At 46.2% G+C, this 23,013-nt stretch overlaps 1 protein-coding gene and 1 long non-coding RNA gene across 2 annotated transcripts in view; one reads left to right on the top strand and one right to left on the bottom strand.

Moving 5' to 3' along the window:
• Positions 1–23,013, bottom strand: part of LOC309552212 — a 603,675-nt gene that overhangs the window by 293,240 nt on the left and 287,422 nt on the right. The gene's annotated exons all lie outside the window — the stretch shown is intronic.
• MAP2K5 (mitogen-activated protein kinase kinase 5) overlaps positions 1–23,013 on the top strand; it is a 308,258-nt gene that overhangs the window by 110,734 nt on the left and 174,511 nt on the right. The window contains exon 8 of the mRNA XM_082253022.1: positions 9,213–9,277. Within this exon, the coding sequence (XP_082109148.1) occupies positions 9,213–9,277 (65 nt within the window). The remainder of the gene's footprint in view (positions 1–9,212; positions 9,278–23,013) is intronic.

The following is a 23,013-nucleotide window of genomic DNA, read 5'->3' as shown; positions in this document are numbered from 1 at the left end:
GGATGCCCGGTCCTCCTCTTCTATTCATGGATGCCCGGTCCTCCTCTTCTGTTCATGGATACCCGGTCCTTCTCTTCTGTTCAGGGATGCCCGGTCCTCCTTTTCTGTTCAGGGATGCTGGTCCTCCTCTTCTGTTCAGGGATGCCCGATCCACCTCTTCTGTTCAGGGATGCCCGGTCCTCCTCTTCTGAACAAAAAAAGACCCTGCACCTTTTCAAAAAAATGCATCAGTGGAAACTGCATAGATGTGAATGTGACCCATAGGAACTAATGTTAAATGGACTATAGTGCATTTCTGCAAATGCACCGCAAAAAGCGTAGGTGTGAACCTTGCCTTAGACCATGGTTGCTCAACCTGATGCCCTGCAGTTGTTGCAGAACTACAAGTCTCTGCCTTTGCAATCATGCTTGTAAATGTCAGCCTTGCAATGCCTCAAGGGACTTGTAGTTCTGCAACAGCTGAAGGGTCACAAGTTAAGCACCCATGCCTTCGATCAGGGATGTCTAAACTGTGGCCTAGGGGCCGGATGTCGCTCTTGGGGCAATATTTCTCTCATTGACATCAGTGATGGGGCACCATTCCTCAAACTGACACCAACAATGGGGCACTATTTTTGCCACTGACAACGATGTGTCACCATTATTCCCACTGACCCCAACACTGGGGCACTTTTAATCCCAATGACACCAATGGTGGGGCACTATTAATCCCACTGACTCCAACAATGAGGTACTAATAATCCCACTGACACCAGCAATTGGGCATTATTCCTCCCATTGACACCAATAATGGGGCACTATTCCTCCCACCGATACCAGCGATGGGGCACTATTCCTCCCGCTGACACCAACAATTGGGCACTTTTCTTCCTGTTGACGCCAATGATGGGGCACTATTCCTCCCACTGACACCAATGATGGGGCACTATTCCTCTCACTGGTTCCAATGATGGGGAATTATTCCTCCCACTAATACCAAAGATGGGGCACTATTCCTCTCACTGATAGCAATGATAGGACACTATTCCTCCCACTGATACCAATGATGGGGCACTATTCCTCCCACTGACACCAATGATGGGGCACTATTCCTCCCATTGACACCAATGATGGGGCACTATTCCTCTCACTGATACCAATGATGGGGAACTATTCCTCCCACTAATACCAATGATGGGGCACTATTCCTCCCACTGATAACAATGATGGGGCACTATTCCTCCCACTGATACCGATGGTGGGGCACTATTCCTCTCACTGATACCAATGGTGGGGAACTATTCCTCCCACTAATACCAATGATGGGGCACTATTCCTCCCACTGATACCAATGATGGGGCACTATTCCTCTCACTGATAACAATGATGGGGCACTATTCCTCCCACTGATACCGATGGTGGGGCACTATTCCTCTCACTGATACCAATGATGGGGAACTATTCCTCCCACTAATACCAATGATGGGGCACTATTCCTCCCACTGATAACAATGATGGGGCACTATTCCTCCCACTGATACCGATGGTGGGGCACTATTCCTCCCACTGATACCAATAATGGGGCACTATTCCTCCCACTGATACCAGTGATAGGGCACTATTCCTCCCACTGATACCAATGATGAGGAACTTTTCCACCCACTGACACCAATGATGGGGCACTATTCCTCTCACTGATACCAATGATGGGGCACTATTCCTCTCACTAATAGCAATGATGGGGCACTATTCCTCCCACTGATACCAATGATGGGGAACTATTCCACCCACTGACACCAATGATGGGGCACTATTCCTCTCACTGATACCAATGATGGGGCACTATTCCTCCCACTGACACCATTGATGGGGCACTATTCTTGCCACTGACACCAATGATGGGGCACTATTCCTCTCACTGATACCAATGATGGGGAATTTTTCCTCCCACTAATACCAATGATGAGGCACTATTCCTCTCACTGATAGCAATGATAGGGCACTATTCCTGCCACTGATACCAATGATGGGGCACTATTCCTCCCACTGACACCAATGATGGGGCACTATTCCTCCCATTGACACCAATGATGGGGCACTATTCCTCTCACTGATCACAATGATGGGGCACTATTCCTCCCACTAATCGCAATGATGGGGCACTATTCCTCCCACTGATACCAATAATGGGGCACTATTCCTCCCACTGACACCAATGATGGGCCACTATTCCTCCCACTGACACCAATGATGGGGCACTATTCCTCCCACTGATACCAGTGATGGGGCACTATTCCTCCCACTGATACCAATATCATCACTGCCTCATCACTGCCCATCAGTGCAGCCTCATCAGCGCACATCAGTGCAGCTTCATCAGTGCACATCAGTGAAGGAGAAGAATTACCTATTTACAAAATGTTATTAACAGAAACTAAGAAAAACTTTTTTTTTCAAAATTTTCGGTTGTTTTCCATTTGTTTTTAAAATAAAAGAACTCAGTGGCGATTAAATACCACCAAATCAAAGCTCTGTCTAAAAAAAAAAAAAAAAAAAAAATTGAAAAAAAGTTCATAACAGTGTTGCATGACTGCGCAATTGTCATTCAAAGTGTGCCTGTGCTTGAAAATTGGCCTGGGCAGGAAGGGGGTGAAAGTGTCTGGTATTGAAGGGGTTAGTGTCTGGGATTCCATTCGAATAGCTGGTCTGGATGGCCGGAAAAAATGTTCTGAGTAATAATTTTTGTGCAAATGTTCAAGCGGAAATCTGCATGTGGTCAGCTTGAGTAGACTGAATTTTGGAAAATTGGATCAGAAACATGCTACTATGGCAGATTATTGGTCTGTATGTGGAAACTAGTGATCGACCGATTATCGGCAAAGCCGATATATCGAGGGCCGATATTCACTTTGCCCGATATATTGGAATTGGCCTTTTGATTTACCGATATTGCCGATATTTCGGGAAAGTGCTTGCACCGGGGTGATGCCTGTAGCTAGAGGCATCACCCCGGTACCGGTGTCCATAGCCGACGGTTGGCTGTCTTGTAATGACAACCGATGCGGCTGTGAAGCCGCTCGGCTGTCACTCCAAGGAGCGGGAGGGGTCATCCCCGCCTCCTTCCGCGGCTCGCCCGGGTCTCCTGTCCCACCGGGAGAGCCGGGCATCCTACCTTCACCGCCGCCGTCTAAACGGGTCTCCATCTGCACCGCCGTCGTCTGACCGGGTCTTCATTTCTTTGAATTCGGTGCCGCCGAGTACCCGGAAGTGATGTCATGACATCACTTCCGGGAATTGGCGGCGCCGAATTAAAAAAATTTACAGCATTCAAAACAGCCAAACTTGGCGTTTTGAATGCTTTTAAGTGCAGAGGAGGGGTTTGGGGTCTTTTAGACCCCCAGATCCCTCCACACCAGTACCTGTAGACATTAAAGAAAAAAAAAAATGTAACCACTTAAGCCCCGGAAGATTTTACCCCCTTCCTGACCAGGCCCTATTTTGCGATTCGGCACTGCGTGACTTTAACGGACAATTGCGCGATCGTGCAACGCTGTACCTAAACAAATTTGACGTCCTTTTTTTCCCACAAACAGAGCTTTCTTTTGGTGGTATTTTTTTTTTTTTGATCATGCGCTATAAACAAAAAAAGAGCGTCAATTTTGCAAAAATAACAATATTTTTCACATTTTTTTTATATGAAATTCCCCAAAAAATGTAAACTAAATTTAACATTTTCGGCCAATTTGTTTTCTGCTACATATGTTTGGTAAAAAAAAATCACAAAAAGCGTATTTTGATTGGTTTGCGCAAAAGTTATTGCGTTTACTAACTAAGGGAAAGATTTTTGTCATTTCTGTTGTTTTTTTTTTTTTAACATGTAATGGCGGCGATCTGCGATTTTTTTTTTTTTGCAGGACTGCGACATTGCGGCAGACAGATCGGACCCTTGACTGACATTTTTGACACTTTTGGGGTTACCAGTGACATTACTACAGTAATCAGTGCTATACATATGCAATGTTACTGTAAAAATGACACTGGCAGGGAAGGGTTGAACTTTATTGGAGAAGGAGGGGTTAAGTGTGTCCCTAGGGGCGTGCTTCTAACTGTGAAGGGATGTGTTTGGTTGTGTAACAGAGATATACGATCCTGCATAGCAGGACCATATGATCTCTGTTCTTACACAGGGGAGAATAACAGGCGGCTTTGTTTACATTAGCTGCCTGCCTTTCTCCCTTCACAGCGGACGATCGCGATTGACCGGCGGACATCGGGTCCCCCGATCACACGCGCGGGGGGGGGGGGGGGTCCGTGAACGAGCGGGAGCGCACCTCCGGCGATATCGGTCGATCAATAGTGGAAACCTTTAGTTATTCTATAGACACTGCAAGCCACTTATGACTGCTAGTTATTTGCATGTTTAAAAATGTATTTCTGCCACAAAATCTCAAGCAGTCCTCAAGCTGTGACTTTGCACTCAGAGATATTGGTTCATGCAGCATTAGCTCTCTCTTTATAGTAGAATTATGATGGTTTATGATGCATGTTTCAGGGTGGGCTGTTTTGCACACATAAACCTCACCGTTAACCTTCAGATTCTTGATGGAAAGTGCGTTAAACAGGCCGCTCCGTAGTGTCCACTGGAGTCGCTGAAGATCCCCCCCACATCTTCCCTCCCCTGATGTGACCCTCCGCACCTCGGATATATCATCCCAGCCTGACACCTTTTATCAAACTTTAATGAAATGACCCAGGCAAACAAATTGTCATTAAACTTTCCATCACTCTGTCCCTTGGTATCACCTTTTATAAATTGGACAGCAAATGTTGTATTGATCTTGCTGTTCTTGCAGCTGAACTTGAAATGACCTGGGCCTGTGTTGTTTATGGCCCCAAGTTGCTTTTCCCTGACACTTTACCACTTTACATCCAAAGCTTGACACACTCTTCCTCCGTCACTCATTTCCCACTCTCGTCTCCTGATATTCTCTCCCCATCCCTGAGTAAGTCTCTGTATACTTCCCTCTATTGTCAGTCGTCTCTCCCCCCAACAAACACACCATTTCTCCACTCCTCTGTCTTGTTATATTTGGCAGTTTATTTCTTGGGTTTTCATCTAGATTCTTGTCGTATCTCCGATCGTTCGATCTTTGTACTTTCCCCTTTTTTTGTGTCTTTCTTTTTTTTTTTTTTTCCCAAAATATCTTTATTTGTTTTTCAAGAAATAAAACAGTACAAACAAGCATGTAAAAGAGACATCGGACATGTACAATGTTAGGTTCAATGATATGATTACAGCGTTTAACACATAAGTGGTATCCATAGTAAAATAATCTTATTTGAGGTTGTCAACAATGGGCATTGAGCAGATTTATCTAGGGTGTTGACCACTCCGTCCAGACACCCCTTATTGGGAACAGACTGTGTCTTCGGCTGGGGGGGGGGGGGGATAACACAATAAGCCAATTACAATACCCATGGGAGTAACATTCAGGTCTTCGTTAGATTTTAAACTTAAGAAGTTGTGTGGCGGATATGTGTGAGAATTTGAGTTAGTGAAGATTTGTCTTGTGTCTCTCTTTCTTACTCTCCATCTCTACTCCTGCTCCATCTCTACTCCTGCTCCATCTCTACTCCTGCCCCATCTCTACTCCTGCCCCATCTCTACTCCTGCTCCATCTCTACTCCTGCTCCATCTCTACTGCTGCCCCATCTCTACTGCTGCCCCATCTCTACTGCTGCCCCATCTCTACTGCTGCCCCATCTCTACTGCTGCCCCATCTCTACTCCTGCTCCATCTCTACTCCTGCTCCATCTCTACTCCTGCTCCATCTCTACTCCTGCTCCATCTCTACTCCTGCTCCATCTCTACTCCTGCTCCATCTCTACTCCTGCTCCATCTCGACTCCTGCTCCATCTCGACTCCTGCTCCATCTCGACTCCTGCTCCACCTCGACTCCTTCTCCACCTTAAATCCTGCCCCATCTTGACTCCTGCCCCATCTTGACTCCTGCCCCATCTTGACTCCTGCCCCATCTTGACTCCTGCCCCATCTCGACTCCTGCCCCATCTCGACTCCTGCCCCATCTCGACTCCCGCTCCACCTTGACTCCTGCTCCACCTTAAATCCTGCCCCATCTCGACTCCTGCTCCATCTCGACTCCTGCTCCATCTCGACTCCTGCTCCAACTCTACTCCTGCTCCATCTCGACTCCTGCTCCATCTCGACTCCTGCTCCACCTCTACTCCTGCTCCTACTCCTGACCATCTCTACTCCTTCTCCATCTCTACTCCTACTCCCTCTCCTTCTTTTCTGTACCTCTTTGACTACAGTGAGGGGAAAAAAAGTATTTGATCCCTGATTTTGAACGTTTGCCCCCTGACAAAGAAATGATCAGTCTATAATTTTAATGGTAGATTTTATTTTATTAGTGAGAGATAGAATAACAACACAAAATATCCAGAAAAATCAATTTATAAAAGTTATAAATTATTTTGCATTTTAATGAGTGAAATAAGTATTTGAAGCCTTTGCAAAACATCACTTAGTACTTGGTGGCAAAACCCTTGTTGGCAATCACAGAAGTCAGACATTTCTTGTAGTTGGCCACCAGATTTCTCTACTTTTCTCCTGCTCATTCTTCTGCCCTCTCTACTTCCCTCCCATTCTTTCACCTGCCCATTTTACTTCTTTCCCACTCTCTACTTCCCGCTCTACTTCCCTCCCGCTCTCCCTCTCTCTCCCACCCTCTCTACTTTCCTTCCACTCTCTCACCCTCTGCACAATAAACTTTAGATTTACCAAAACTATGTAATTTTATGATCTAGGTAAACTGTCCAAGAAACATTCTATCCGATCAGGCTGGACCTTGCACTAAATAGTTGTGTGTAGATCTAAGGCCTTGTTTTCACAGGCAGCAACGAGGGCAATAAAAACTGGCAGCTGAGCCATGATTGTAACGCCCCGCTTTTCCACTTATAGCGTTTGGGTTGTACAGTGCGTTGCTTTGTGGCCATGGTAAATTTAACTCTGCATATGGAGTTTGTCAGACAGTAATTTCTGTCAAATTTGCCCATTGAAGTAAATAGGACTTTACTGCATCTGTGAGCCAAACGTTTAACTCGTGGTTGTAAGGCTAAACTAAATAATACACCATGGCTAACAGAAGATAGACTTAGAACTAAACCAGAGAAACTAAACATAAATAAATCACCGGGACCGGATGGCTTGCACCCGAGGGTTCTTAAAGAGCTCAGCCAGGTGATTGCCAGACCATTATTCTTGATCTTTAAGGATAGTCTACAGACGGGTATGGTGCCAGCTGATTGGAAAAAAGTCAACGTGGTACCAATATTTATTAGAGGGCCGAGATATATCCCGGGTAACTATAGGCCGGTCAGCCTAACATCAGTAGTCTGCAAGATTTTGGAGGGGATGTTAAGGGACCACATACAAGATTTTAGTAATGAAAACGGTATTATTAGTAGTAATCAGCATGGATTCATGAAAAATCGTTCTTGCCAAACCAATCTATTAACCTTCTATGATGAAGTGAGCTGCCACTTAGATAAAGGTAAGCCTGTGGATGTGGTGTATCTGGACTTTGCAAAGGCCTTTGACACCGTTCCTTACAAACGCTTACTGTACAAACTAAGGAAGGTAGGTATGGACCATAGGGGGTGAGTACCTGGATAGAGAACTGGCTCCAGGGGAGAGTACAGAGGGTGGTGATTAATGGGGAGTACTCAGATTGGGCGGGTGTGGAAAGTGGGGCCCCCCAAGGTTTTTTCCTGGGGCCAATCCTGTTTAATTTATTCATAAATGATCTTGAGGAGGGGATATCGAGTACAATCTCGGTATTTGCGGATGATACTAAACTAAGCTTGCCAATATCTTCTATGCAGGATGTGGAAACCTTACAAGTGGATCTGAACAAAATAATGGGGTGGGCAACTACATGGCAGATGAGGTTTAATGTTGAAAAATGTAAAGTAATGCACTTGGGCGTCAGAAATACGAAAGCAAGCTACTCACTGGGGGTGAAACCTCTGGGTGAGTCTAGGATGGAAAAGGACCTGGAGGTCCTATTGGACAACAGGCTTGGCAGTGGCATGCAATGCCAAGCCGCTGCAAGCAAAGCCAACAGAATACTGGGATGTATAAAAAAAGGGGATTCACTCCAGAAATAAAGAGATTATTCTCCCTCTCTACAAGACTCTGGCCCGGCCACATCTGGAGTATGCTGTCCAGTTCTGGGCACCGGTCCTCAGGAAGGATGTGCTGGAACTGGAGAGAGTCCAGAGAAGGGCAACAAAAATAATTAGGGGAATGGAGGACATCAGCTATGAGGAAAGGCTACAAGCACGGAACTTATTCTCTCTGGAGAAGAGACGATTGAGGGGGGATATGATATCAATGTACAAATACTGTACTGGCGACCCTAGCATAAGGAACAAACTTTTCAGAGTAAGGGAATACAATAAGACACGTGGCCACTCACAAAACTAGAGGAAAAACGGTTTAACCTTAAAATACGTAAGGGGTTCTTTACTGTCAGAGTAGTAAGGATGTGGAATTCTCTTCCACAAGCAGTCGTATCAGCAGGGAGCATCGATAGTTTCAAAGAACTATTAGATGGGCACCTTAAAGACCACAACATACAGGGGTATACAATGTACAACATACAGGGGTATACAATGTACAACATACAGGGGTATACAATGTACAACATACAGGGGTATACAATGTACGGTTAACAGCAAACACACACACACATCATAGGTTGAACTGGATGGACTGATGTCCTTTTTCGACCTCACAAACTATGTAACTATGTCTCTCTAATTACATACAAAATCCCCCTTGTAGCACCTTTCTATGTATTCCCTTATTTTATCTTTGGTTGTAGCCTTTGCAATTTTTAGCTCCTCTCCACTATTTAGGTGCCATTTGAATTTTATGCACTTGTTGCATTATTGACCTTTTGTGTCTAAATATTAGAAATTTAGAGTGTAAGCTCCTACGAGCAGGGCCCTCCTAATCCTATTGGATCAAATTGTATTGTAACTGTACTGTTTCCCTTTATATTGTAAAGCACTGTACAAGGTATTGGCACTATGTAAAGCATAATCATTTTGTTTCAACTGTTTTTAGTTCTGTAGATCTGTGTAGTTCCTGTCTACTCTGCAGATGGACACAAGGCTGACTGTTTATTTTTTCCTCTTATCTGTAGATTAATGAACTTGACATTCAGAATCGTGACATTCTAGGTCATGGAAATGGCGGAACTGTGTATAAGTGAGTACTGTATATATTTTCTCTTACATATATGCAAGATGCTGTATGATTTATGCTGTAGGCCTTGTTATTCAAGGTGGCTAAAAAACCGTGTCTATTGCAGTAAGCTACATTCATTAAAGTGATACTAAGGCTCTGTTCACACTTGTGCGACTCTAAAATAGCACGATTTGCAGTGCGACTTTGATGCAACTTTACACTCTCTGGCACTCTAGTCGCATCAAACCAGATCCAAACGGGTGCCATTAAAAACAAAGGGCTGTGACTTGTCATGCGACTTTGTGTCCAAAGTCGTATGACAAGTTGCACAAGTGTGAACGGAGCCTAAAGGTTCTGATTTAAAAAAAAATAAATAAAAAAAATGTCATACTTGCCTGCCCTGTGCAGTTGGTTTTGAGCAGAGCATCCCTGATCCTCCTCTTCTTGGGTCCCCTGCCGGTGCTCCTGACTTTTTTCCCCCCTGCTAAGTGCCTCCACCGCAAGCTGCTTGCTATGGGGGCACTCCTGTGTCCCGAGCCACGCCCTTTGTCTATAAGACACCCACATCGCATCTGGGCCCCACCCCCTCTCTTGCTCCTTTTAGAACCACTTTAATTCTGCAGGCAGTGTTGCTATTCAGAGATGCCCCCCACAGTCATTGACTAGATGTCCTTCATCCGCTCAGTTGAATGATGGCCAAGAACGTTCAACCTAGAAGAGAGAAAGGGCACAGGTAAAAGGGGCCGGGACTTTACATACACACAATGCATATAGATTAAATAGATACTTTATTAAGTTTATACAGATAAAACATGCCTAAAAGCATAAAGCAAGGCAGTTAATATCATACAGAATAGAGTACATATCATGAGAGCACAGAGGTATATATTCAATGAGAGCTTGGTCTGGTCGACGCGTTTCACTGAACTCCCGATTCTTCAGGACCATTCAATATGTAACTCCTAACTAGAATGAAGCTATATATATATACACACGATTCTTACATACACAGAGTAAAAAATAAACATAATATCCCTATGATACCATATATTAACCCCTTCATGCCTAAGCCTTTTTTTGACACCTGTTGCTTACATGTTAAAATCAGTATTTTTTGCTAGAAAATTACTTTGGTCCCCCAAACATTATATACATTTTTTATTTTAGCAGAGACCCTAGAGAATAAAATGATGATCCTTGCAATATTTTATGTCTCACTGTATTTGCGCAGTGGCCTTTCAAATGCATATTTTTTATTTTTTGAAAAAAAAAAAATACACTTTAATAAAAAAAAAAAAAAAGTAAAGTAGCCCAATTTTTTGGTATACTGTGAAAGATGATGTTATGCTTAGTAAATAGATACTGAATATGTCATGCTTTAAAATTGCGCACACCCGTAGAATGGCGACAAAACGTCAGTAATTTAAAATCTCCATAGGCGACGCTTTAATAAAATGTAACGGTTACCTGTTTAGTATTACGGAGGAGGTCTAGTGCTCTCACAGTAATGTTTGTGGTGATACCTCACATGTGTGATTTGAACACTCTTTACGGTTTCGGCACTGCGTTACTTTAACGAAAACTTGCGCAGTTGTGTGACTCTGTACCCAAATACAATAAAATTGACGTCCTTTTTTTCCCCACAAATAGAGCTTTCATTTGGTGGTATTTGATCACCTGTGCGATTTATAGATTTTGAGCTATAAACAAAAAAATTTTAGCGGGACTGCAGCATTGCGGCGGACAGATCGGACCCCTATCTGACATTTTTGACACTTTTTGGGGGACCAGCGACATTAATACAGTAATTAGTGCTAAATAATATGCACTGTTACTGCATAAATGACACTGGCAGGGGAGGGGTTAACACTGGGGGTGATCAAAGGGGGTTAATGTATGTCTAACTGTGCTTACTGACTGTGTGGGGGAAGGGCTATGTGACAGGCACAGAGAGATTGGGGGACACTGGCACGGGAGGGGTTAACACTGGGGGGTGATCAAAGGGGGTTAATGTATGTCTAACTGTGCTTACTGACTGTGTGGGGGAAGGGCTCTGTGACAGGCACAGAGAGATTGGGGGACACTGGCACGGGAGGGGTTAACACTGGGGGGTGATCAAAGGGGTTAATGTATGTCTTACTGTGCTTACTGACTGTGTGGGGAAAGGGCTCTGTGACAGGCACAGAGAGATTGGGGGACACTGGCAGGGGAGGAGTTAACACTGGGGGTGATCAAAGGGTTAATGTATGTCTTACTGTGCTTACTGACTGTGTGGGGGAAGGGCTCTGTGACAGGCACAGAGAGATCGGGGTTGTAGCTTAGCTGAGACACCTGATCTCTCTCTGCCTGTGTGACAGTAGACTTGCCTGCTTTGTTTACATAGGCAGGTGGATCTTCTGTCAGTTTCTCTGATGATTGCAGGAGGCCAGCGCCGATCACCGCCGCTCCTCCCGCACCTACCTCCCGCTGTGTCTAAACACAGCGGAAGCGTGGCCCCAGCGGCGCGCAAGCGCCGCCAAGACCGCGTGCACGAAATCACGTAGATCTACGTGATTTTGTGCAGCCGAGCCGCCCTGCCGCAGTAAATCTGCATGGGGCGGTTGGCATGCAGTTAACTCAAGTCATGCCGAAGTCGCACCACAAGTAGTGCAGGAACATTTTTAGAAGTCTGAGTGACTCAAGTCGCTCCTATTCAAACGGTTCCATTGCCCTTAACGGGGCGCAACTTGTCATGGGGCTTGCAGTCTCAGTCTGAGCACACTTCACATCAGAGTGACCCTTTGCCTTAATGAAGTTTTGAAAGGATGGGAGCCCCACACCAGCTTTTATAGACCTTTTAAGGCTTCTTTCAACCGCAGCTAGAAAAGGCTCAGTAGAACTTATTATTTTTTTTTTTTTACTGAGCTAAAGTACAGCCCATTAATTGTAATGTGCCTATGCACACAGACACGTAAACAAGCACAGTGCATTCTTCAGTAAAAAAAAAAATATATACAAAATCTGCTTTTTTGGTCAGTAATTCCATTTACATATTGCGCAGAACAAGAACGTGAGAATGTGTCTTGGCCTCCGTCCGTAGTTGGCGGCAGAGGCGTCCTGGTCTGGCGTGGCGTGCAATACAACAGAGTCCATGGAGCTACCCCATCTAGGGGACATTTTATTCCTTGGTCCTTGACTTTGAACTCCTCTGGAATAAGGGGCGGGGCTCGACACCCCATTTTTTGGGACGACTCTTCTTGCCCCTTTTGGGGGCTGGAGGTGCTCAGTCTGTACTTCCTTGAGCGTGAGTGCGGAATTGTGCATCGGATTATATGTGGAACCCCTGGTCACCAACAACCATCCCTAATTTCACCTTTTTCTGTGTCCACCCGGGACTGGTTATGGTCTTTGAAAAAGCCCATCCAAGGGCGAAACGCGTCAGACCTGTCCCAGGGCACATGTGAGATTTATCGGGACTGTTGTACTGAATGTACCATGGAAAATGTTTTTCTCTTTTAAATGTCTGTTCATTTTATATTGATGATTTGAAAATTTAATAAATGATGTTTTTTCAATATGTGAAGTGATTGTGTCATGCTCACCCATCAGGAGCCTTCCTCAACATATCCACAATTTTATCCCTAGGCACCAGTATCCTTTACCCTTAGAGGTAATGGATCAGAGTCCTTGGTTGTTTTATCTGTTTATTAGGATTGGAGGTCTCCTGTATGATTAAATCACACCCATTAAGACTATTTTCCTTTGATATCAAGAATGTGAGAATAGTTTTTTTTGCATTTGCGCGAACGTATATATATAAGCATATATACGCCAAAATGCGCGTAAATACGTGCAAATACATACAAAAAAAAAAGGCTAAAAAAGTAGATGCTCAAACATGAGTATCATGTGCAAAAGACCTTAAAGATTTTTATTTTGTAACAACCAACAGGTTTTCGGCTCAGCTCTCCTTTATCAGGGCTAAAAACCAGATGATGCAGGCACTTGGATTGGAAAGTACAAGCTGATGTGGCGCTTCCATCCTTTCAAAACTTCGATAAACTCAAGCAATACCCCACAGTTGCTGGTGAGCAGCCTCCAGGACCGTAAACTAGGGATCGACCGATATCGGTTTTTCGTTGCCGATACCGATATTTTGGCCATTGCATATCAGTATCGGCCGATATTTTGAACATTTAAAGTTTTGCAAAATACACAATTTTCGACACAAATCTATTACGGACACCCTTTGATGGGTGGCTGGCTGGCACCCTGTGTGGTGGGTGGCTGGCCGGTACAGGCCCAGGGCCTGTGGCTGGCTAAGCTGGTACAGGCAGGGCCTTTGGCTGGCTGGCTGGTGCAGGCCTGTGTGTGTTGGTGGCTGGCTGGCTGGCACCGGGCAGCTGTGGGTGGGTGTATGCATGTGGCGGTTGTGTTAACCACTTTAGCCCCGGAGGATTTGGCTGCTCAATGACCAGGCCCTATTTTGCGATTCGGCACTGCGTGACTTTAACGGACAATTGCGCAGTCGTGCGACACTGTACCCAAATGAAATTGACGTCCTTTTTTCCCACAAACAGAGCTTTCTTTTGGTGGTCTTTAATCACCTGTGCGATTTTTTTTATTTTTTGCGCTATAAACAAAAAAATAGCGACAATTGTGATAAAATAACAATATTTTTCACATTTTTTTAAATGAACGACTCGAAAAAAAAAATGTAAAAATCAAAATGTTTTAACATTTTAGGCCAATTTGTTTTCTGCTACATATTTGTGGTTAAAAAAAATTGCAATAAGCGTATTTTGATTGGTTTGCACAAAAGTTATTGCGTTTACTAACTACGGGAAAGATTTATGCCATTTTTATTGAGGTTTTTTTTAACTAGTAATGGCGGCAATCTGGGATTTGTTTTTTTTTTGCGGAACTGCGACATTGCGGCGGACAGATCGGACCCCTGACTGACATTTTTGACACTTTTGAGGGTACCAGTGACATTACTACAGTAATCAGTGCTAAAAATATGTACTGTTACTGTAAAAATGACACTGGCAGGGAAGGGGTTAACTTTACTGGTGATCAAGGTGTTAAATGTGTCCCTAGGGGCGTGATTCTAACTGTCAGGGGGCGTGGCTTGTGAGATCATCACAGAGATATGCGATCCTATATAGCAGGAGTACATAGCCTCTGTGATGATCTAAGGGAGAATGACAGACAGCTGTGTTTACATCAGCCGTCTGTCTTTCTCCCTCTGCTGCGGGAGATCGTGAGTGACCGGCGGCCATTGGAGCCGCCGGCCACACGCACTGGCTCCCCAGGGAACGAGCGGGGGTGGGAGCGTGCCGCTGGTGGCCCGCGCTCGCCCCCCACAGGCGACTGAGCGAGCGACGTACGGCTACGTCGCTTTGCCCAGCAGAGGCAGAGTGCCGCAGTAAATGTACGATGGGCGGGGCTGAATTGGTTAAACACACTTGTGTGCACTGTACACTAGAGCTGCACGATTCTGGCCAAAATGAGAATCACGATTTTTTAGCTTGGAATAAAGATCACGATTCTCTGTGTAACAAAAAAAAATTGGGATAACTTTACTGTTAACTTTTTTTTTTTTATTCTTTAAAGTCTATTAATTGCATTTGAAAGACTGCTGCGCAAATACAGTGTGACATAAAAATTTACAACAATCGCCATTTTATTCTGTAGGGTCTCTGCTAAAAAAATATATGAAATGTTTGGGGGTTCTAAGTACTTTTCTAGCAAAAAAAAATGATTTTAACTTGCAAGCAACAAGTGTCAGAAAAAGGTCTAGTCTTTAAGAGGTTAAACTTCCTTTCTCTAGCGCTCATTGACAGACGTAGTCCTCGGTGATACACCACCTTCGGGTTATGTTGCCTCCACAGGAGCAGGACTAGACAGGAAATTAAAAAGCTCTGGCCACACCCTAGGGGCAGTCCCAGAGGGTATATCCTCTCTCTCTCTGCCTCAGCAAATCAGTTATTTTCTGTCTAGTTAGGAGTAAGGACCTAGATACCTTGCTGGGATCTTAGGTCCTGGCAAGATTTTTTTCTTAAAGGATTTTTTTTAGACAGCTTTTTTTCTCCAGTGTTCCTGTGAGATCTTCAATCAAGAAAGCTGAACTGGGCGACGGGCTGGATGTTGAGATCCGGTGGTCACCCCAGTTCAGCCTACGAGCGCGTGCAGGCCATAGCTCCGCGCTGGGTCGGCCGCGACAAAGTCCCATTAAAGGACTGACCCCGCGAGTTAAACGTCTCGCTGAAACGCCAAAGACCATGAGTCACGGCGTCCATATCGGTCGACAGCCCTCCCGCCCCGGTGGAGAGGGGTACTGTCAGGAGTTGGTGCCCGCCTGGTTCCGGTATGGTGAGTAGTATGTTCCCCCTTTTCCCCTGACGGGTCTTGTGGTGAACGCGGGCCCCTCTCTGTATGGTAAGATAGAGTCCCTCTCTATCCGATAAATGTCACAGATCCTCCTACTTTGAGTGTGATTTTATGTGCAAAAAGCCAGGAGGCTTGGTTTGGGAGCTAACAATCTAATTGTATACATGTTAAAAAGATTATAATCTGTGGCATTCTGGGAATCTTACGGTGATAAGAATAAGCTACCTACCAGTCAGAAGCCACGGACATGTAGACTGCCTTCCTAATCAGATCTCCAGCTATTAGCAGGCCTCCCGAATGGCCATGCGGTCCGCCAGGGCCGGTACCGCCAACCACGCCAAATCCCCATGCAGAGAGAGTGTTGTGTGCCCTGCAGCACACCGCTATTCAGTACAGGCCGCCGCCATTTTTTTTTTGCTGGATCGCACGAGCCGCCATTTTGGCGTAGCCTCGTGTCTCCAGCATGGGGGCGGCCATGTTTGAGGTGATCCTAACACCTCGTGGAGCTAGGGGAGGCGCCGGAAGGCGTGCAGAGGGGCGGAGCCGCCTCCTTTCTTCCTGGGCAGCCAGCCAAAAGACTTCCTGTTTGTCAAGACAGCGCTGTAACCTGTTGCAGTTAAACTCTGAGCATCAAGTGGTGAGCCTGGGGGTCTATCTCTCTCTCTCTCGATCGATAGGGATCCCTAGCAGGTAACACTAAGGGGCTTTTTGTGGCGCTGGGGGTCTGAAAAAAAAAAAAAAAAAAGTTTTTTATTTTTGAATTATATTATCCAGGAAGTGACTGGAATTATCATGGACCCTGCCACACATATTCCCCCACCTGTTTCCCTCGAGGGGGCCACGGGACCCGCCGGTGCACAGAGTGTAGAGTCATTTACAGCAATTTTGGAGTCTATGGTGGCTCGGGTGGAGGCGGCCTGTCAGGGACGGGGGTCAAGGAAGCGACCCCCGCCTACCCCTATACTATCTGACACCTCTGACTCTGATTCAGAGATGGTCACTGCAGTTGCAGGTTCCTCTGCAAAGGCTGTTATCCCAGGTAAAGCCCCCTCAGACAGTGAGGAGGACGCTTCTTCTCCTGCTATAATTCAGGAAGAAGCATTGGTGGACGCACTAGTTGTGGCAGTGCAGGAAACCTTAAAGCGGAGTTCCACCCTAGTTATACATTTTTTTATAAAAATACCCCCAGGACAGTCAGGGCTAGCACATTCCACAATGGCTAGCCTCTGATCTGTCCCGGGTTGCACTTACCTTTCAGGAGAAATACTTACCTTGAAATTGTCTTCTCCAGCGCTGCCATCTCGGGTGTGGGCAGCTTGAAGCCAGCGCGATCCTCTTCCGCGTCCTCTTCGGTCCTCTTCCTCCTTCTTCGGTCCCACGATGCACTGCACCGGCCCCGACGTCACTTCCGGGTCGCGCGCGTCATCCCTCCACAGCTTCTGGGCATGCCCAGAAGCTGTTTAGAAGGGAATGACGCGCGCGCCCCGGAACTGACGTCGGGGCCGGTGCAGGCGCAATGATTCCTGGGAGCGATGACGTTCAGCTCCCAGGAATCATTGCAAAAGCCAGGAAGTGACGAATCGCCGTGGCCGCCGAGGGGAGGAAGAAGGAAGTAAGGTGAGTATATTTTCTCTAAAAGGTAAGTGAAAAAAAAAAAAAAATTGCGATTATCCATTTGTTTTTCAGGTGACCGGGAGCGAGAAGATGGAGGTAAGTATAAATTTCGGGTGGAACTCCGCTTTAAAACTTGAGGCTTTACCGGCAGAGGCAACTGAAACAGAGATTCCTTTTGGTACTAATAAGCCCATCAAAACGGTGAAGGTTTTTCCTGTACCCAAATGTTTCGGTAATCAGATTAAAGGAGAATGGGAGCATTCTAAACGTACCTTTACTATTTCCAAGCGTATTGCTAGACGCTATCCGTTTGAGGAATCCATCATTAAGAAATGGATGGTACCAGCAGTGGTGGATCCACCTATTTCCAGGCTGAATAAAGCCACGGTTATCCCAGTGGAGGACACTTCGTCCTTTAAGGATCCGGTGGATCGAAAGATGGAAGCAGAGTCCCGCACCATCTTCTCTCTGATAGGGTCAGCATTTAGACCAGTAATTGTTATTGGTCTAGTTTCCCAGACACTTACTGAATGGGCGAAAATGGTACGCCAAGACCTTAGGGGAAAAGATATTCCCCAGGAGACATCTGATTTGATGGAACAGATTATACAAGGGCTACAGTTTATCTGTGACGCAGCCTTGGACACTACTCCCTTATTAGGGCATGCATCTATGTCAGCGGTGATCCTCAGACGTGTGCTGTGGTTAAAATGCTGGTCAGCTGACCTAGGTTCCAAAAAGACCTTGACAAATCTCCCTTTTCAGGGGAATCGTCTATTTGGGGCCAACCTAGATGAAATCATTAAGGATGCCACTGGGGGCAAGAGCACTTTTTTGCCACAGGCTGCTAAAGCTAAGGGACCTCGCAACAAGCGAGGACCTTTCTGTACCGCCCATAAAGGGCGCCCGGCTGGTACTAGCGGGAAAGGCAAGACTCCTCCAGGAGGGTTCAAGAAGGGCTGGTCGGACAAGCAGAGGACCAACCCAGCCAAACCCGAAGCAAAGGAGTACACAGCCTGAAGGTGCGCCCCCACCCGGTTTCAGGGTGGGGGGACGTTTTCACCGGTATTCAGGACATTAGATCGAGCTTCAACCACTACTACCGGTGCGATTCTTCCCTTCCAACATTTAAGTACTACAGGGAGCGGTAGTCACCGTTCCCTGAATAGATCTTTTCCTTTACCTTTTCCTAAGATTAGTCCCTATACCTCACAGGAATCGGATCTGGTTGACCAGATAGGCCAAGTAGCCTCTAGTCGGGTGACTTCGGTCCCTGAGGTTCAACCAGAAAAGATCACCCTTCCTGATAACAATCAGGTATCTGATAAATGTGTGGGAACAGAAAACGACCAGACTTTCTCGGATGGTCGGGGCCAGATACCTCTAGGGACGCCTGGTTCAGATTCTATCAGCGCCAGTGGTCCTAGAAATTCTAGGCTGGCCTCCTCAAGCCGGCCTGGCCGACTTGGAAATGCTAGTCGCAGACGTTCCGTGGGAACTTCGTCTCAGGGAGTGTCTGTGGTCTCAAGGACCAATTTACCATCATGCTTTACAGTCGCTGGGTTTAATGGCCTGGCCATTGAGACCCAAGTACTGAAGGACAGAGGTTTGTCTACTTCAGTCATTCCTACCCTTATTAAAGCAAGGAAAGCGACTTCCAGCAAGGTCTATTATCACACATGGAAGACTTATATTGCGTGGTGTGAATCTTTAGGATTTCCTCCACGTACCTATTCGGTGACTCGAATATTGGCCTTTTTGCAACAAGGGGTTGAGCAGAAGCTAGCCTTGAGCACCATCAAGGGTCAAGTTTCAGCATTAGCAATCTTCTTTCAGAAACCTTTAGCTACCAAGTCCTTGGTGCGGAATTTCATCCAGGGGGTGCGGCACCTGGCTCCTCCAGTCCGCGCGCCCTTACCGCCCTGGGATCTTAATTTGGTTTTGTCGGTTCTACAGAAACCTCCCTTTGAAAACATCAGGGAGATTCCCTTGCTTACTTTATCCCAGAAGGTGGCCTTCTTGGTGGCTATTACTTCTGCTCGCAGGGTGTCAGAACTGGCTGCATTATCATGCCAGTCCCCATACCTAGTGATTCATAGGGATAAGGTAGTACTTCATCCTAAGCCATCTTTTCTTCCTAAGGTGGTTTCAGATTTTCATCTGAATGAAGATATTGTACTACCTTCCTTGTGTCCTCAGCCCAAGCATCATCGGGAACATGCGTTGCATTCCTTAGATGTGGTTCGGGCAATCAGGGTATACCTGAAAGCTACGGAATCATTCCGTAAGACGGATTCACTTTTTGTGATCACGGATGGCCCCAGAAAGGGTTTGCCTGCATCTGCCGCGACCATTGCCAAATGGATTAGGCAGACGGTGGTACAGGCTTATTCTATTAAGGGTCAGAGTCCTCCGTTCCCTGTTAGGGCGCACTCCACTCGAGCGCTCAGTACTTCCTGGGCCTTTCGCCATCAGGCGTCAGTGGTCCAGGTATGTAAGGCGGCCACCTGGTCGTCGGTACATACCTTTACAAAATTCTATAAAATTGATGTGATGGCATCGGCGGATGCCTCATTTGGCCGCAAGGTTTTGCAGGCCGCAATTTGAGGAGACCGGTGGTCTACCTCGAGGGTTTTTTTCTGTTTGAAAAAAAAAATAAAAAAATTTTCTCTTTTTTGTTGAGTCTCATCATTAAGGATGAGCATTGTAAACTTCTAGTTGGCACCGGTTGGGCCTTCTAGATTGGGATTTGATTTCCATTTTCCCACCCCTCATTTGTGATACTGCTCTGGGACGTCCCGAAGGTGGTGTATCACCGAGGACTACGTCTGTCAATGAGCTAAGAGAAAAGGATTTTACGGTAAGATTTTACAAAAATCCATTTTTCTCCCTGGCAGAGGGAAGGAAAAGATACAATGTAATCATTTTGTTTATAGTTACTGGGAGACTTAATGCTGATAGGCATTTGTTTGCAGGAGGCTTTTTTTTTTCCACAGCTGTTCTCTCTGCTTCCTTAGCTATGCAAAGAATCGAGCATATGTCAGGTTTAGATCGTCAGGGGGGGTGAATCGAGATCGCGATTTTCATACGATTAATCGTGCAGCTCTACTGTACACTCACTGTCCCGAGACTCCCCGACTCCAGACGAGGCTGAGGGAGGCGGCCTAAGAAGGCAGAAGCTGTTCCAGTGTGTGGAGGCGCGTGGCGCAACATATGCAATGATGTCACAACAATATCGGCAATATCGATAACCTCCGGGGCTGATTCCGATATATCGGGGAAAGTGCATATCGGCCCTCGATATATATCGGCCTTGCAGATAATCGGTCGATCACTATCGTAAACCACCCATTGCGTTATAACTCATTTCCATGAGGTTCGGTGCTCCTATTGCAAATTGATTGCAAATTGACTTTTACAGGAAAAGCCAAGATTCGCATATGGCTAAGGCTGCAGCTATCTTCCTTTACAATGAAGATATTCTCTGATTCTGCATATTTCATATTCTCGTCTCAGTTTGAATTGTCCTGGTTTGCTGCAGGTCTACTTTATTACTGGAATGGCCATGGGCTGAGATATTTGTGTGACCCGGCACTATATACACCGTTAAGCACACACATGTACTCCAGCTCGCAGTGTTAATCCAGACTCAGCAGGTTTTTGCTGAAATATGGCAGCCGCGTATTGATTTTTTTCCTGAACTCAATTGGATGAAAACTTGTTTGTGTAGCAATATCGGTTTGTCCAGGACCCTGAAACAATACTCTCCACGCAGTGTAATCACCCGTCTGCTTCTCGGGGATAATAACATTTCTGTAAAGAAATAAAGCTTATAGGTAGACCCTTTTTCATCTGAATTTCCGGGAGGCATTCCCGGCAGCCCCCTTCAAGCCTCTTCTGTTAACTCTTCTATAGCCGTATCCGAGCACCACTTTTACAGGCTTGTGAATTATGTGAGACTTAAGGCCTGTACACACTTAGCGATTGTCGGCCGTAAATATTCGGCCGCCGAACGATCGGCTTGTTAGTATGATGCTTCCGACAACCGACTCTGACTTTTCGGCCGAACAGAATCGGGTGTGCAGGCTATAAAATTTTTGTTGGCCGTCACCAGAACGGCCGATTGTTCGCCAGTCAGTACAGAATTCGGCCGACTAACAGCAGATGAGCAAGACTGGGCTTGCTCAGAGAAGAAAAAACACACGGAAAGTTAACCATCACATGACATCACTTCTGCAGTCGGCTGTTGTTGGCCGACAAAATTCGTGTGCAGTCTTTAGCACTTTTCAACTGACAGGACAGCACCGGACAAAAGACGGCCGATCGTTCGGCCGACATTCGGTACGTGTGTACGGGCTTTAAACTTGTCTTCTATGACCTGATTGCTTTAACCAATTGACCTCCAGGCCTTTTTCTGACGCTTTTTGTTCACATGTAACAATCTGTATTTTTTTACGAGAAAATTAGTTAGATTAGTTACACCCAAACATACATTTGTTTTTAAAGCAGAGGCCCTAGAGAATAAAATGGTGGGTGGGTGAGCACCACTTTCAAGCTTCATGTACATGGAACGTTTGAAAACCTTTTCTGAATGCTGGAACTTGACAGCTAGTAACCAATGGTTAAAGTGATTGTAAACTCTAGTTTTTAAAAAAATAAAAAATAGCAGACATGTTATACTTTCCTCCTGTGCAGGTGGTTTTGCACTGGGCAGCCTGGATAGGATACCCCTCTTCTTGGGTCCCTTTTCGCTGCTCCTTGCCCCTCCCTTCAGTCGAGTGCCTGCTGCTGGGGCACCCGAGCCACAGCTCCCTGTGTCCATTCAGACACAGAGCTGCCGTTCAGCCTTGCCACTCTCTCTCCTGATTTGCAAACTGACTTTGATTGACAGCCGCAGGAGCCAATGGCTGCTACACACAGAAACCTTCTGACATTACAACTCCTTTAAAAAGTCATTTTTGTGACTTTTACATGCTGGGTTTTGCGGCGTTCATAGGCGTTTGCATTTAGAATCTCTCTCTCTCTCCCCCCCCCCCCTCTACTCTCTCTCTCTCTCCCCCCCCCCCTCTACTCTCTCTCTCTCTCTCTCTCTCTCTCCCCCCCCTCTTCTCTCTCTCTCTCTCTCCCCTCTTCTCTCTCTCCCCCCTCTTCTCCCCCCCCCCCTTCTCCCCCCCCTTCTCTCTCTCTCTCCCCTCTCTCTCTCTCTCTCCCCTCTTCTCTCTCTCTCTCCCCTCTTCTCTCTCTCTCTCACCTCTTCTCTCTCTCTCTCACCTCTTCTCTCTCTCTCTCTCACCTCTTCTCTCTCTCTCTCTCTCTCTCTCTCCCTCTTCTCTCTCTCTCTCTCTCCCCTCTTCTCTCTCTCTCTCTCCCCTCTTCTCTCTCTCTCTCTCTCCCTCTTCTCTCTCTCTCTCTCTCTCTCTCTCCCTCTTCTCTCTCTCTCTCTCTCTCCCCTCTTCTCTCTCTCTCTCTCTCTCTCTCCCCTCTTCTCTCTCTCTCTCCCCTCTTCTCTCTCTCTCTCTCCCCTCTTCTCTCTCTCTCTCCCCTCTTCTCTCTCTCTCTCTCCCCTCTTCTCTCTCTCCCTCTCCCCCCTCTTCTCTCTCTCCCTCTCCCCCCTCTTCTCTCTCTCCCTCTCCCGCCTCTTCTCTCTCTCCCTCTCCCGCCTCTTCTCTCTCTCCCTCTCCCCCCTCTTCTCTCTCTCCCTCTCCCCCCCTCTTCTCTCTCTCCCTCTCCCCCCTCTTCCCTCTCTCTCTCTTTCTCCCCTCTTCTCTCTC

This window comes from Pelophylax lessonae (genome assembly GCF_965119305.1).
Source record: "Pelophylax lessonae genome assembly, chromosome: 4".
Taxonomy (NCBI): Eukaryota; Metazoa; Chordata; class Amphibia; order Anura; family Ranidae; genus Pelophylax; species Pelophylax lessonae.
This window is presented reverse-complemented; position numbering and strand designations above follow the sequence as displayed.